We start from the raw sequence: 17,077 nt of genomic DNA on the forward strand, positions 1-17,077 counted from the left end.
ACCACCGAAACTACCCCACACCTACTCCACTCCCGTCGCAAAAACCGCCACACACCACCACAACACCTCACGACATCAACAACAACACCTTACGACATCAACAACACCACCACCACCACCGACTCCTCAAAAAATCGAGATCTCGACCACCGACATCAACAACAACAACAATATGTAACACCACCGCCACCTACAACAACCACACCAACAACACCATCGTCCTCTCCACAACCCCGACCTCCACCGTTGTCAAACCCACCACTCACGGCCACCACTGCCGCTCACGACCACACCCTCACCCCACACCAAAACCACCGCACATACACCGCACACACACCGAAACCACCCCTCACACGCCCCTACCCGCGCCAACCACCACCTCACTGACCAACCATCAGATCTGCACCCGCTCTCCGCCTACCACCAACAACAAGAACACGTCCTCCTTAGTTTCGTTTTTCCGTTTTGCTTTTCAAATATCGTTTTTCAGTTTTTATCTTTATTTTCAGATCCAACCTTTTTCTTCTTTCTCCTCTTCTTTCAAATCTTTGTTTCTTTTTTCCGGCTTGCTTTTCAAATCTCTGTCTCCTTTGTTTTGTCTTTTTTCTTCTTTCTCCTTTTCTCCTTTTATACTCCTTTTATTTTATTTTACTTTTTTTGTTGGTCTCTCTTTTTCAGATTTGAGTGTAATATTCATTTTTTTTTCGTTTTTTAGTAGTCCTCTTCCCTTTTCTTTTCCTTTAAAAAAAATCGGGTGTTATTATTATGTTAGGTATATATTATCGGGTGCTAGAGATCGGTGTTCCTCAATGTTTTTAAATTTTTTTTATTTTTTTTGGTTATTTTAGTTTATAGATCTTCAACAAATGAAGATAAATACTAAAATATGAGTATATTGGTGTTTATGTGTAGATCTTCAACAAATGAAGATGAAATACGCATGCCTCCTCTCCTTTCATTTTGTCTTGGTTTTTTATGTGTAGAGATGGGTGTTACTTACACCTTTTTCTTTTAAAATTACACTTTTCTCCATTAAAATTGCACTTTTTTCGGCCAAAATTACACTTTTTGTTGTTAGAATTACATTTTTTTCTATTAGAATTACACTTTTTTCTGTTAAAATTATACTTTTTTCTGCTAGAATAACACTTTTTTCGGCTAAAATTACACTTTTTGTTGTTAGAATTACACTTTTTTCTGTTAGAATTACACTTTTTTTCTGTTAAAATTACACTTTTCTTCATTAAAATTACACTTTTTTCTGTTAAAATTATACTTTTTTCTGCTCGAATAACACTTTTTCGGCTAAAATTACACTTTTTGTCACTTTTTTCTGTTAAAATTACACTTTTCTTCATTAAAATTACACTTTTTTCTGTTAAAATTATACTTTTTTCTGCTAGAATAACACTTTTTCTGCTAAAATTACACTTTTTGTTGTTGTTAGAATTACACTTTTTTCTGTTAAAATTACACTTTTCTCCGCTAAAATTACACCTTTTTCTGTTAAAATTATACTTTTTTCTGCTAGAATAACACTTTTTTCGGCTAAAATTACACTTTTTCTGCTAGAATTACACTTACTACTATTGGACTAATGTTACACTCTCCATGGACTTGGTCATATTCTCATTGGACTAATGTTACACTCTCAATGGACTAAAATTACATTCTCAGTGGACTGAAATTATACTTTTCTGGACTAAAATTACACTTTTCTGGACTAAAATAACACTCTCATTGGACTGAAATTACATTTGTCTGGACTAAAAAAATACTTTCCTGGACTAAAATAACACTCTCATTGGACTAAAATTACACTTTCCTTGACTAAAATAACACTTTTTGTCGTTAAAATAACACTCGAAAAATGCTAAAATTATAATAAGTTGTGATAAAATTACAAAAATTTAAAATATTATTCGTCAAAATCAGTCAAAAAAGACTTAAACTCGTAAGACGCAAAATTCTCGTAAACATTCCTTAAAATTACAAATTTCAAAATAATATCCGTCAAAACCGCTTCGTAGATTAAAGTTACACTTTTTGCTGTTAGAATTACACTCGTAAAATCCTAAAATGTCGAAAACTTGTCTAAAAAAAAAACGGAAAAAAACTGAAACTGGTTAAGTGTTAACAAAATTTTCATAAACTTTGAAGTATAAGATAAATAGTGGTGTTAATTGTGTATGATAATGAATTAGTGTAATTTTAGCGGAAGAAGTGTAATTTCTAACAGAAAAAAGTGTAATTTTACCATGAAAAAGTGTAATTTTAACAGGAAAAAGTGTAATTTTAATAGAAAAAAGTGTAATTTTAACAGAAAAAAGTGTAATTGTAATGGAGAAAAGTGTAATTTTAACAGAAGAAAGTGTAATTTTAATAGAAAAAGTTGTAATTTTAATAGAGAAAAGTGTAATTTTAATAATAGAGAAAAGTGTAACTTTAATAGAAAAAGTGTAACCTTAATAGAAAAAAGTGTAATTTTAATTAAAAAACGTGTAATTTTAATGGAAAAAGTGTAATACCTTAAAAATAAGACTATATTTTAAATATATCTAAGATTAAAATCAACAAATAATCTTAGATCTATTTAGTAGATCTAAGACTAAAATAAAAAGATCTCATAAAATAAAAATAAGAACTAAGACAATATTAAAACAAAAAAAGCAGATCTAAGACTAAAAAGATCTCACAACAATATTAAAACCATGACTAAAAAGATCTCACAACAATATTAAAACCATGACTTGAAACACCAACAATGACAATATTAAAAAAAAAAGCAAACACAAAACAAGTCACAACAATATTAAAAAAAGCAAACACAAAACAAGTCACAAAATTTTTAAAAATCTCGTTTGAAAAATGTTTTGAAACGCCAACAACGACAACCACCAACGCTCTTCCTTTTCCTCCTTCCCCATCGGCGCTGCAAATCCCCCACCAAAACCGAGATCTGCGACAAAACACAGATCTGATATGAGGTTGTCGTGGGGTGTGGTCGGAGAGAAAAGGAGTCGGTGGTGATGATGTTGCCGTCGTGAGGTGTTGTGAGGCGGTATTTCAGATTTGAAAATAAGAGATTAAAAGGCCGTTGGTGTTGGTGGTGGGAGGTGGCGAGGGTGGTGCGAGGCAGTGAGGCGGAGAGGTTGAGGGAGGGTGGCAGCAGGCGACAGCTCTAGGATGGGGAAGGGTGGTAGGGTGGTTTCGGTGGTGGTGGGTGGGATGGTGTTGTCGATCGTGGTGGTGGGTGGAGGCGATCTGGGGGTCGTGTGGTGTGGTGTGGTGTCGGGTGTGTTAGGGTGGTGGTGGTGTTGATGTCGGGTATTGTTAGGGTGGTGGTGGCGGCAGTGGGTGGTGGTGGCAGTTTGTGGTGGAAGGATTTCTTGAGTGATTTATTTTGGATTTTTTGGGTGAATTAATTGGGGGAATTATTTGAGATATTTGAATTAATTGGGCTTTAGAGAAAGAGAGGGGACTGAAATTGTGAGCGATGAGTGAGAAGTTAGTGGAAGAAAAAATGTTATATAGTAAATTAGTGTTAGATTAAGGTGGATTAGAAAAGTAGAGAGGGAAAGGGTTTAATTAGGCCATAATCCCTTATTTTTTGCTTCCAATCTCAGCCCTCCAACCTTCCCATCCAATGGTCCTAAAGAGGATTTATGGACTCACATGTAAGAGGAGGACTTACTTGATCCTAATACTATATATATATATATATATATTTTATATATATATATATATATATATATATATATATATATATATATATATATATATATATATATATATATATATATATATATATATATATATATATATATATATATATAGGAGATCTAATGAGTCCCTTACCTCATTTGAGTCCTTAAGTCCTTATAAGGACCCTTAGATGGACAACATCTATGGTGGAGATTTTTTACAAAATATAGGCAAAAAAAAAGGGAAAAGCTTGGCTATGAAAGAAGACAACATTTCCTGCAAATTGCCCTTACCAATGATCATTTCCTGCGGACAAAAGGATATATCCTTTGTACTATGTTTACACTCCCCACATTCTTCCTTCCTTAACACACTTATTCCAACTTTATTCTTTCTTTCTTCTCTCTAAAACTGGGTTCTTTCATCTGAAAACGAAGCTAAACTTCTCTCTAAATCCTCCAAATCAGCGTAAACATGCAAATAATAGATGGCCTCTGATGTGTGTCATTTATATGATGTTTTACACCCTATTTTACACGCATTTCAGAGCTCATTTATGTAGTTTAAGGCTACTATTTGCCCCATTTCGTCTACTTTCGTATTTTTATGTAATATTGCAGATTTATGCGGAAATGAGTAGATATTGAGCCAAATCCGTCCCCGAGTATCTTGCATTTCATTTGACGTGAAGTATTTACTCAAGGAACGAGCTTGGTGCGCATTTCGAGGCTCAAAAGACAAATCCACGAGAAGTTAGAAGTCAAATATCAGCTACTTCAGTCGATCGACCGGTGCCCATAGTCGATCGACCAACCCACGAGTTCCAGGAGCCACTGTTCAGGTTTTACCAGTCGATCGACCGGCTTCAGTGGTCGATCGACCACACCGCTACTTTGACGTGAATTAAAAGATCGAGAATAAGCAAGCCCAGGGTAGTTAGGTTTTGGAAATAAGAACTACGTTGTATTCTATATAACGTAAGCTAGGTTTGGAGAATAAGCATCCAGTTTTTATCAAGCTTTAATCTAGTTATAGTTCGACTTTTCATAATCAGGGTTCGTGATTATTGTTCTTCGATTAATAAAGTTCCCTTCGCTTTCGGTTTGGATCTCGCTCTGCAATTCCTTTTCGGTATTCTTCTATTCAGTTTCATTGTCTATTTTATTCATAGTACAGAATTGCTAGTTAGTTTCCCGAAGCCGATTATCGTTTATTGTTATTTAAATATTTTAAGCATGAATTCAGTAGTCTATTTCGTTAATCTTGTTGTTGTTTTTACCAATATCATGAGTAGCTAAATACCTCGTGCTAGGATGTAGGGGAACTGTAGATTAGGCGGAGAAATAGTATGACTGAGTCGCATGCCGGTCGATCGACTGCACACCCTGATCGATCGACTGGCCACGTGAGGTTTTGTTTCGTTTTAATTGTTTTAAATTGTATATTTGACGAATCGAGTGCACGCGACTAGTTAAATGTTTAGTAATTGACTGACCCATTAGATCGAAAGATAGGGAAGGTTGTCAGACTACCAATTAAAACGACTAAACTATGCTAAGATCGAAAGATAGGTAAAGTTTAGATTATTAGTCACTTTTCAGACGAGAGTCGACTAGTGATATTAGGGACCCGTAGCGAGATCGAAAGACGCTACTTGTTGAGAGTGGACCGAGAGGACCTCTTGTTTTCCCGCCTCATATGTTTATTTCAGACCTACTTAGTATGCTGCTGCCGAAACTACAGTGAACCGACCATCTTAGTACCCCTTTTATATTGATTTTATACATTTCTTTAGTTCATTACTCATTAGTTATAGACCAATTCAATCAAACCCCCACATCATTGTTACCTTGGACTGAATTTAGACAACTAATAATTACATCTGCCTCTCTGTGGTTCGACCCTATTACCACTAGCTTCTGTTAGTTTTAATAGGTTTATAAATATTATTTTTGGTACTCACAACGACGGGTATCAAATTTTGGCGCCGTTGCCGGGGAGGCAATTGTTCTAATTTTTAGTTGTTTTATTTTAGTCTGCTTCTTAGTTTAAGGGACATTTGTTCCTTAAACTATTCTCATATTCTTTTTGTAGTTTCCTCTTATGCGCAGGTCACAGGGTGGTGAATTAGTACCGTTCAATCCTGAGATTAAGAAGACTTTGCGCGAGTTGAGACGATCATCTAGGATATTGCCGACAGAGGAAGAGCGGAGTACTCTGTCTAGTTACTACGAGAACGAGCTGTTCGAGGAGGACCCACCTTCATCACCTATTTCTACTTCATCAGCTGAGACCGTCACTTCTCCAGATTTTCTAGAGATGGCTGAAGAAGCAACTATAGCAAGTCACTTCTGAGCCGACAGCTGCAAATCTTACAAGGGGTTCGAATTACCAGGGGCTGATAGGAAATTCGAACCGAAGCCTTCTTATATCAACTTGGTTGAGAGAAACCAATTCGGGGGAGCTGCAAATGAAGATGCAGACAAGCATATGGAGATATTTATCGATTATTGCAGTTCCATACCCCCACCAACCGGCGTGACCCAGGACCAGATAAAGGAGACTATGTTTATATTCTCACTCCGCGATGCTGCAAGGGAGTGGTACAGAGACCTGGACCGAGCTACTAATGGGATCACTGACTGGAATTCTTTGGCCTTGGCATTCTACAAGAAATACTTCTCTGCCTTGAAGACAAATGCCATTAGAGCTCAGATCACGAGCTTTAAACAGGGTCATGATGAGAACTTTCACGAAGCATGGGTCCGTTTTAAGAAGCTGGTGCGAACCATTCCGCATCATGGGTTTGAGAATTAGAGCCTATGCAATCAGTTCTACAATGGGCTCTATGACGATCAGAGGGCTATCTTGGACGCGACAGCTAATGGCAGATTCCAGGAGAATACGGAGGAGACTAAGGGGTGGAAGATCATTGATGATTTGGCCACCCACAAAGCTGAGTATGGAAATTCCAGGGGAAATCAAAGGAGAGCTGCTGAATCTCCTTCTGTAGCTGCATTAGAAGCTCTCACGGCGAGATTTGACAAGTATGAGTTGGGTGGAGCTTCAAAAGGAGGGATCTACCATGTAAACACTGTTTCAGACGGTCCTTTCATCTGCAAAAGATGTGGAGCTAAGGGACAAGTTTCAGACAACTGTCCTAATCCCTTTGAGTCCTGTGCTGCCTTTCAACATTATAGGCAGACAAACACTTACTATGAGCCGAATGTCCATCCGAATCTGAGGTGGAGCAGCCAAAATGTCTTGAATCCGACTCAACCTCCACAGCAACAGCAGCAGCAGCAGAACTATGTGCCCCCTCATAAGCAACAACAATACCAACACTACTACAAATGAGCACTTGGGCCACGGCTAAATTCGTGGCGCAAGTACTAAATTTCCGTGGCTAAATCATTTTGCCACGGGAATACCTTCCGTGGCGCAAGTGGCCGTGGCAAAGGGATAGCCACGGGAAAAACAAGAACGTGGCTATTATTGAATTTTTGGCCACAGATTCTCTCGTGGCTAATAACTCCCGTGGCCAAAGAAATTTCCCGTGGCGAAAAAATAATTCCCGTGGCAAATAATATATATGAAAATTAAATAAATAAAACGTAAAATAATTTATTTATTTTTCACAATGGGTATTATATCATATACGGAACCGTGACAATCTAGGTAATTGTTTCGCTAGTTAACTTGATTCATTTGAACGTTATTTCGTTTCACGAGTCATGCATTTGTGAGCATCGGAGAGGCTTCCCAGGAGGTCACCCATCCCAACACTACTCTCACCTGAGCACGCTTAACCGTAGAGTTATTTTGATGTGCCACCGAAATTGAATGTTACCTTTGTTGATATAATTAGCACTTTGAATCCTTTTAAGTTTATTTTTTTCCTTTCAAATCTTACCTTTAGTACTATTTAATTACATAAATGTTACATGTTTTACAATTTTTGCGGGAAAAACATTATTTTGGCCGAAACAATTAAATTTTCGACATTAACCTCCTGATTAATGATTTTGACATCATTTTTTTGCCCAAGTCAGTAAACCATTTTCTCCAAAAAGTAAAATTAATTGTGTTTTCCTAACATTTTTTTATTTCTTTTGTTTATCGACATACTTATTTTCATTTCTCATGTACTCATTTTTTCGTATATTTTTCTTCGCAAATTCTATTGTATAACCGTTGTATCTGCGATATGAAAAATGAGACCATTTTTTGGTAAAATTATGACCGCTTTTTATAATTAAAGGTCTTTTTTCCCCAAAGTGATCACTATTAACCAAAAAATAGTCACTTTTTTATCCAAAAACCACGAAAAAGATTATTGTACATAAGAATCGCTTATTTTCCTAAACTGATTTCTCTTTGTTATGATTTATCGTTTCTTTTCTTAAAATTTTCACATTATTTGCACATGTGACTTTAAATTATTATAATTTATATATTTTTCCGTGTGATGCGCTCATTTTCAATGAAAAAAAAATTCCCAATTTTTTTTCTCAGCAAGTTAAATTTTACGTAAATTTTTCACGGTACCCTCGAATTTTGACAGATTACATATGGTACCCTTTTTTTAAAGTTTTTACATATGGTACCCCTGTATTTACGTTTTTCAGTCCCAGAATACCCTTTGACAAACTTCCGTCATAACGCTGCTACTCATATGCCTTGTGACGCCTTTTTTTGTTATCTAATACACTATCAATTCATCATCTAATAATACCTAAATCCTTATTTTGTCTAATAAACTAACATTTAGTACCTAAATAATATAACAATAACAACATAACATACACAATTACTCATCAAATTACTTATAGGAGTAACGACGTTATGACGAAATTTCCCCAAAGAGTATTCTGGGAATGAAAAAGGTAAACACAAGGGCAACATATGTAGAAACTTAAAATAAGGGGTACCATGCGTAATCTGGCAAAGTTCGAGGGTACCATGGGAAATTTCCGTAAATTTTATATCAAATTCAAATATTTCTATAAATATCCTACAAATAAAGTTGGAAATAAAATTTTGAATGAAATAGTTTAACAATATATTAATTTTGGATTTTCAAAGATAGATGGTAAATAACTTTTTTAGTCAATTTGATATGCTATATCTTTAAATGTGATATGATCATTTAAGATTGTTATTCAAGATTATAAAGTTTAATTTAAAAAAGTAAAAGAAATTCACGACTTTAATAAACAGAGTATATATTAAAACAATTTTTTTAAATTATCAATATTTTGAAAAACCTACAAAACATAAATTTGATCTGTAAAAAATCAAAAAATAGACGATAAACTTTTCTTTGCTTGCATATAAGTTGATAAAATTTTAAAATTTCTTATTAAAGTAAATAAAATAATAAAAACTATTAATTAAATTAATCAAAGTGTTTTTAAATTTTTATATTCAAATGTATTTTCATATTATTATATTTGATTAAATTTCATTCAGATTTAAGTCGGAAAAGATACTCGCCACGGGTGTTTGTTTGTTCGTGGCTAAAAAAATATTTGCCACGGAACAATTCGTGACTAACTAAAATTTCGCCACGGGTGTGACATAGGCCGTGGCTAAAATGATTATTTGCCACGGGTGTAGCCTAATTCGTGGCGGAAGTGACTTTTTGCCATGGGAAAAGTTATCCCGTGGCATAAATTTTTTTCCAAAATAATGAATAAGTTTTTCCCGTGGCTAAGCAAAATTTAGCCACGAATTATGAGTTCCCGTGGCATAATTCGTGGCGCAAGTGATGATTTGTTGTAGTGCAAAAGCCCTCGTATGTCCCTCAGTAGCAACAACAATCCTAAAATTCTGAATTTGTCGAATTGAAGAACTTGTTGCTGAAGGAGTTCCAAGCTAGAGAGGCCGAGATGAAGATGTTAGAGAGCCAAATTGCCCAATTGGCTAGCAAGAATACAACTCGAGCTCCGGGACATTTACCAACTCAAACGGACCAAAAGGAGACCCTTAATGCTATCACCTTGAGGAGTGGGTCTACCCTTGATGGGCCCGTTATGGTTGAGGATGTCACTGAAAAGGATGAGGCGGAACCAAGCAAGGAGAAGGCTGTGACGAACAAAAACAAGAAAAAGACGATCAACAGGTATGTCAGTCGATCGACTGACATGCCCAGTCGATCGACTGGTCCGCGACAACCAGAAGCTACTGTTCCTGTAGAAGTCAGTCGATCGATTGACCAACCTGGTCGATTGACTGACAGCGCTGCTGATAGTGATTCTTTTCGTCCTCCGATGCCCGATAACTTGAGGGATCACTTGTTTCGGGGTACTACTGCCCCGAAAATATTGAGGACAGACCCGACTGCTGATGGGTCCGTTCCGGTTCCGAAGTACGACCCTTTGTCGATTAATGGTTCACATTTGAGACGGTCTGAAGAAGGGTCAAGCTACAAGGAGAAGGTGGTGGATTTTCAGCCTAAATCCACCGATGTCGGCATGAGAGATTTAGAGGAGAGGGCTAAGTTGCTACTTTCAGCCCCCTATCCAGAGAGATTGGTGCCGACAAAGGAACATGTATCTTTTAATAAATTTGAAAATGTTGTTCGTAGCTTAAACGTACAAGTACTTTTCCTAGAATTAGTTAATCAAGTGCATGCTTATATGAAATTTATGAAGCAATTACTGTCTAAAAAGAAGTCACTTGAAACTGTGCATACTGTCGCACTAACTGAGGAGTCATGTAGAATAGTACGACCTGAGTCGCATGCCGGTCGATCGACTGCACACCCTGGTCGATCGACTGGCCACGTGAGGTTTTGTTTCGTTTTAATTGTTTTAAATTCTATATTTGACGAATCGAGTGCACGCGACTAGTTAAATGTTTAGTAATTGACTGACCCATTAGATCGAAAGATAGGGAAGGTTGTCAGACTACCAATTAAAATGACTAAACTATGCTAAGATCGAAAGATAGGTAAAGTTTAGATTTTTAGTCACTTTTCAGGACGAGAGTCAGTACTAGTGATATTAGGGACCCGTAGCGAGATCGAAAGACGCTACTTGTTGAGAGTGGACCGAGAGAACCTCTTGTTTTCCTGCCTCATGTGTTTATTTCAGACCTACTTAGTATGCTGCTGCCGAAACTACAGTGAACCGACCATCTTAGTACCTCTTTTATATTTGATTTTATACATTTCTTTAGTTCATTACTCATTAGTTATAGACCAATTCAATCAAACCCCCACATCATTGTTACCTTGGACTGAATTTAGACAACTAATAATTACATCTGCCTCTCTGTGGTTCGACCCTGTTACCACTAGCTTCTGTTAGTTTTAATAGGTTTATAAATATGATTTTTGGTACTCACAACGACGGGTATCAGCATCAATGGTATTTCTTCATTTTATTCATTGTTTTCAGTCACGTTTTAATATTTTCAGTTGAATAGGATGGATGAAGGTAATGATAAATTTTGCATGTCATCGAATTTGTCCATTCTTGTTTTTATTATTTGTTCATTCTTGTTTTTATTATTGTTAGAAGTAAATCTTCATGCTGAGTTTTCATGAATTTGAGTTTTGAGTAGCATGAACGCATTCTGACAACATTTACATTAACACTTTTGCTATAGATTTACATTTACACTTTTTATTGTTATATTTTTTATGTGAGTTAGCATTCTGACAACATTTACACTTTTGTTGACATTTACACTTTTAAAGCATCATATTTACACAGCATTCCTGCTCACATTTACACTTTTGGTGTACTTTTACACTTTTGTTAACATTTACACTTTAAGACAATCACATTTACACTTCGTTTCTGCTACACATTTGGATGTTTACTCTTTTTCCTATAGTTTTACATTTACACTTTTTATTTGTTATAGTCACCTTTTAATTGCTAATATTATAGTTTTAATTTGAGTTAGCATTCTGAAAACATTTACACTTTATTTGTTCACATTTACACTGCATTTCTGATGACATTTACACTTTTGCTGACATTTACACACTTTCGTAATCAAAGACATTTACACTTCGTTTCACGACATTTACACTTACACTTTTGGATGTTTACATTTACACTTACACTTTTGGGACATCATAATTTGCACATTTACACTTTTTGTTGACATTTACACTTTTAAAGCATCACATTTAGACTGCATTTCTGCTGACATTTACACTTTTGCTGACATTTACACTTTCGTAATCAAAGACATTTACACTTCGTTTCACGACATTTACACTTACACTTTTGGATATTTACATTTACACTTACACTTTTGGGACATCATAATTTGCACATTTACACTTTTGGAATATTTACATTTATGGAACATTCACTTTACATTTACACTTACACTCTGTGCACATTTACAGACTTGCTAAAACAGAATGGAGTTCAACCTGACAGGCAGGAGCTGTGTAGGGAGGTCGAGAAGAGGTTTACATCGTACATCGGCCAGGAGTTTTGGGGCGTTGACGATGCGGTGACTTTTTATAAGATATACGCCATTGCTTGTGGGTTTGATGTACGTAGGTACACAACAAAAAAATGGCGTGGCGGTGAGATCAAGTCAAAGCTCGTCGTCTGCAATCGAGAAGGTTTCGCTCACAAGACGCCCAGTAAAGATCAGGATGACGGACTGGTTGGGGAGAAGTCACTGAGGATATTCAGGGTCACTAGAGTGGGGTGTAAAGCAAGGATACGACTATATGAAGAATGGTCTTTTATTAATTGACCGGTTCCACGAGGGTCACAATCACGAGCTTATCTCACTTAAGGGCAGAGAGTTCCGTAAATTTTCGCAGAACATAACATTATCACAAGATGATAATCGTTTCAAACTCAAGGGTTTGTAATACATAATCACTCTCTATACTAAATAAATAATTCCATTCATGTTATATTTATATGACGTATCTCATTAATGATTGATTGGCGGTGAAGATAGGAGCAACAAAAACATACGAACCGCAAAGAACAAGTGAATGGATACGAAAACATTGGAGCAAGATTAAATGATTTTAAGAACTTCCATAGGGATGTTAAATGTTTCATTCACGAATGGGATGGTCAGTTGCTTGTTGACCATTTCAAGGAAATGACTGAAACAAGAATAGGTTTCTACTTTAACTATGACCTTGACGATGATGGCAGCCTACGTAGGGCCATACGGGCGGACGGTACCGCCCGAGATAATTACAAAATTTTTGGTGATGCGGTGTCATTCGACCCAACTTACTCCACCAATAAGTATTCTATGGTATTCACACCATTCACAGGTGTTGACCACCATAAACGATCTGTGACCTTCTGTGGGGCTCTAATTGCAAGGGAAGATTATGAGTCACTTAATTGGGTTTTCAGCCGGTTTTTACAAGCAATGGGGGGTAAGGAACCCGAGTACATAATTACAGATCAGGACCCAGGTATTATCAAATCTGTCCCTCTTGTTTTCAAGACAGCGCACCATCGGTTCTGTATGTGGCATATAATGAACAAAATGCCCAGTAAGTTTGGCGTCTCGAGGAGTGATTATAATGAGTTCATGTGTAAAATTAATGACATTATATGGGACGATGAGCTTGAGGCAGCAGAATTTGATGGTATCTGGGAGCAAATAATTGAAGATCATGGTGTTGGCGTAAATGATTGGTTTGCAGATACATATGATATAAGGGGACAGTGGGTGATGGCGCATTGCAGAGACTTGAGGATGGCGTCGATTATGAGGACAACTCAAAGATCAGAGAGCGAAAATAGCTTTTTCAAGAGGTTTGAGCACAAGTCAGGAACATTGGTTGAGTTTTGGATGCGTTTTGAGAGCGCTATGGACCAACAAAGACATACACAGAAGTAGCTTGACAACATGGATAAGCACTCGTCCGCAACGGCGTCAACACATCTGGCATTAGAGATTCATGCTGCAAAGGTGTACACCTATTCAGCTTTCCACAAATTCAAACAAGAAGCCATCTTCTCAATTGATACATGCAGAACAGGAGGTTTCACTGAGAGAGGCGAGCTAGAGGTAACTACTGTCAAAGATTCATCCAGAAAGAAGAATTTTGAAGTTGCATACAGTCCAGGTAGTTTACACTTCCTATGACATTTACACTTTCTGTTTTTATCCCATTTAAATTCCTATAACTTAACATTTACACTTCTAATAACTTAACATTTACACTTTACAGTTCATGACATTTACACTTCCTATTAGTTTACATTTACACTTCTAATAACTTAACATTTACACTTTACAATTGATGACATTTACACTTTACATCATATGACATTTACACTTCCTATACCTTAACATTTACACTTTTCCACTTAATGACATTTACACTACATTTCATGACATTTACACTTTACATTTACACTTTACAGTTCATATCATTTACACTTCTAATACCTTAACATTTACACTTTCATGACATTTACACTTCTAATACCTTAACATTTACACTTTACAGTTCATATCATTTACACTTCCTATTAGTTTACATTTATACTTCTAATTACTTAGCATTTACACTTTACAATTCATGACATTTACACTTTACATCATATGACATTTACACTTTCTGTTTTTATCTCATTTAAATCCCTATAAGTTAATATTTACACTTCTAATACCTTAACATTTACACTTTACAGTTCATATCATTTACACTTCCTATTAGTTTACATTTACACTTCTAATTACTTAGCATTTACACTTTACAATTCATGACATTTACACTTTACATCATATGACATTTACACTTTCTGTTTTTATCTCATTTAAATTCCTATAACTTAACTTTTACACTTCTAATAACTTAACATTTACACTTTACAGTTCATGACATTTACACTTCCTATTAGTTTACATTTACACTTCTAATAACTTAACATTTACACTTTACAATTCTTGACATTTACACTTTATATCAGTGACACTATTTTTAACGTTCACACTTACATGATAGATTTATCTGATGACACAGGTACACGTAAAGCAAGCTGCAGTTGTACGATGTTTGAAAGAACCGGAATCCTATGCCGCAATATAATATGGATTTTTTCAGCAAGTGGGATAAAGACTATACCAGAAGATTATGTTGTAAATAGATGGATGAAAGAGTATCTCCGATTAAGGATTTTCAATAATAATGGTGAAGGGACAGAAAACATGCAAGTCATCGATGAAAAACAAATTGCAATGTCAATAATGAGGTGAGAAGTTCATGAAGCTGTAGGGCTCCTTCGAGACAAAGGAGTAGCTGATGTTGACAGCTTTTCCGCTGTAATTAGATCATTTAAACACTCCCTGTCACAATTAGGGGAAGTGTTGAATAAAAATCAACAAATGGAGAAATTTCTGAATTGTACGGCATGTGAGGTAGTGACGATATTGCCACCAAAGAATTCGAAAAACAAGGGGACCGGAAAAGATTGTCACCAAAACAAAAGCAATGGTGTTGGCTAGGAAACCCAAACGTAAGTGTAAGAATGGCAAGAGAATGACAAATCACGACAAGAGAAACTGCCCTAACCCCTTCTCAGCACACACGCCATTGTGCGAAGGGGCGTCTGAACCAGAAGAGGATGAAGGAGAGGAGGAGGAAGAGCTGGAGTCAAAACAAGAATAGACGTCAGATCAGTGTCAAGTGTTGCTCTAAATATTTTGAGTGTGTAACTTAAAACTTTGATGTGCTATAACTGGAGCGGGCGATTAGGAATTGGTCTCATGGCATCGTAACTTTGAACTGCAGTTGGTGTAACTTTTAGTAACACCAACGTTAGAGTTACACTGTCATAAGACCAAAATCTCTCTGTTTTATTAGATAGCCAAACATTGTGTTACTTGAACTTATTTTGGAGTACTTATGTTATTTCAAGTAACAGTTACACTTATTTTTAAATAACTGGTGTTAACATTTACACTTACCATGTCAGCATATTTACACTTCCAGTATCTTCACATTTACACATACTATATCCTCACATTTACACTTTGAATATCTTCACATTTACACTTCCAATTTAGTCAGTTTTACACTTTATTTGTTCACATTTATACTTCTCCTATATTCACATTTACACTTCTTATTTGTTCACATTTACACTTTTTTTTGTTCACATTTACACTTGGGCTGTCACCACATTTACACTTCCCATGTCACCACATTTACACTGCATTCAATTTAATTTCAGTGTGTTTACATTCACACTTTCAGTATGATAAAGTTGACACTGACAGTGTTAACATTTACACTTTAAGTGTGTTAACATTTACACTTTAAGTGTAAATGTGACTAAATTACAAGTGTGATAACAGTTACACTTGCAATTTAGTCACATTTACACTTTGAAAAAACTATGATTATAACTGCCAAAAAATAGTCAACCATTACACTTCATTAGTGTAATTTACCATTACACTTCATTACTGTAAAGCTTACACTTGCAAACATTGCCAACCAAAGTACAAAACATTCTTTTCTAAGTTCAAGATTGCCAAACAAAATACATTTCAAAAAAAAAATATGTCCACAAATTGTTCACTTTTTCGATAACACAGCCTTAATTTTGCGCTTCTTTTGTAACTTGGCCCATAAATCTTCTTTTCCAGCGATAAACCCATTCAACTTTGCTTCAAAAATGTCTCTGTTGACATTTATGTCAGCTAGAACAAGCGTCGCCACCAACTAGACTACCAAGTACCGTCAATTCCTCTTCCTCTCCAAGTCTGGATGCTCAAAAGGTTGACCCTCGTACATAAGCATATACATCATACAGAAAATCCCTGATTCTGTTATGTTAGGAAGGGGTGTTTGGCGCCTAAATGGAATTTGCCGATGCTCAAAGCTAGTAATCTCATATCCCCTGTCCGTTCTGACATCCAAATAATCGCTAACAGCTGATGCCACTTGGCGAGTAACATTGCACATTTCAGACTGATCCCAGTTGGCATGATGTTGGTAGTCAAGGAGATCAACAGTTTGTTGTCCAAAATTTATACATACGCATGCAAAGTGCCCACCAATGTTGACAGGTACGAAGATAAACTCGGCATTCAGGTTGAAAGTTTTATCACTGTCCTGGATGAGCCTGCTTCACGTATATCTAAAAGCTGCATGATACATTCCTGTTCAGAGAAGTGAGTGAGCCACATAATAAAAGTAAAAACTAATGTATAACTTTTAGGCTTTGTGCGGGGGGGGGGGGGGGTACCATATGCCGTATCCCAAAGAAGGCCATCCTAGGAAGTAAGTATTCAACAGACTCCAAATGGTTCAGCAAAACATCCCACGACTCAATGACAACAGGCGACATTATAACCTCAGGAAGCATGGTCATGATGTCGGACCGGCGCAGAGCGGCATGCC

At 36.2% G+C, this 17,077-nt stretch overlaps 1 protein-coding gene and 1 non-coding gene across 2 annotated transcripts in view; one reads left to right on the forward strand and one right to left on the reverse strand.

The window, feature by feature from the left end:
- LOC141627664 (protein FAR1-RELATED SEQUENCE 7-like) overlaps positions 1 to 14,925 on the forward strand; it is a 30,190-nt gene extending 15,265 nt beyond the window's left edge. The window contains exons 3-6 of the mRNA XM_074440895.1: positions 12,077 to 12,422; positions 12,741 to 13,385; positions 13,698 to 13,789; positions 14,675 to 14,925. Coding sequence (XP_074296996.1) covers positions 12,077 to 12,422; positions 12,741 to 13,385; positions 13,698 to 13,789; positions 14,675 to 14,925 — 1,334 coding nt within the window. The remainder of the gene's footprint in view (positions 1 to 12,076; positions 12,423 to 12,740; positions 13,386 to 13,697; positions 13,790 to 14,674) is intronic.
- LOC141636633 (small nucleolar RNA R71) lies at positions 6,406 to 6,512 on the reverse strand. The gene has a single exon (XR_012541236.1). It is a non-coding gene; the product is annotated as a small nucleolar RNA R71 (small nucleolar RNA).
- Positions 14,926 to 17,077: the final 2,152 nt, after the last annotated feature.

This window comes from Silene latifolia, chromosome Y (genome assembly GCF_048544455.1).
Source record: "Silene latifolia isolate original U9 population chromosome Y, ASM4854445v1, whole genome shotgun sequence".
In the NCBI taxonomy this organism is placed as follows: Eukaryota; Viridiplantae; Streptophyta; class Magnoliopsida; order Caryophyllales; family Caryophyllaceae; genus Silene; species Silene latifolia.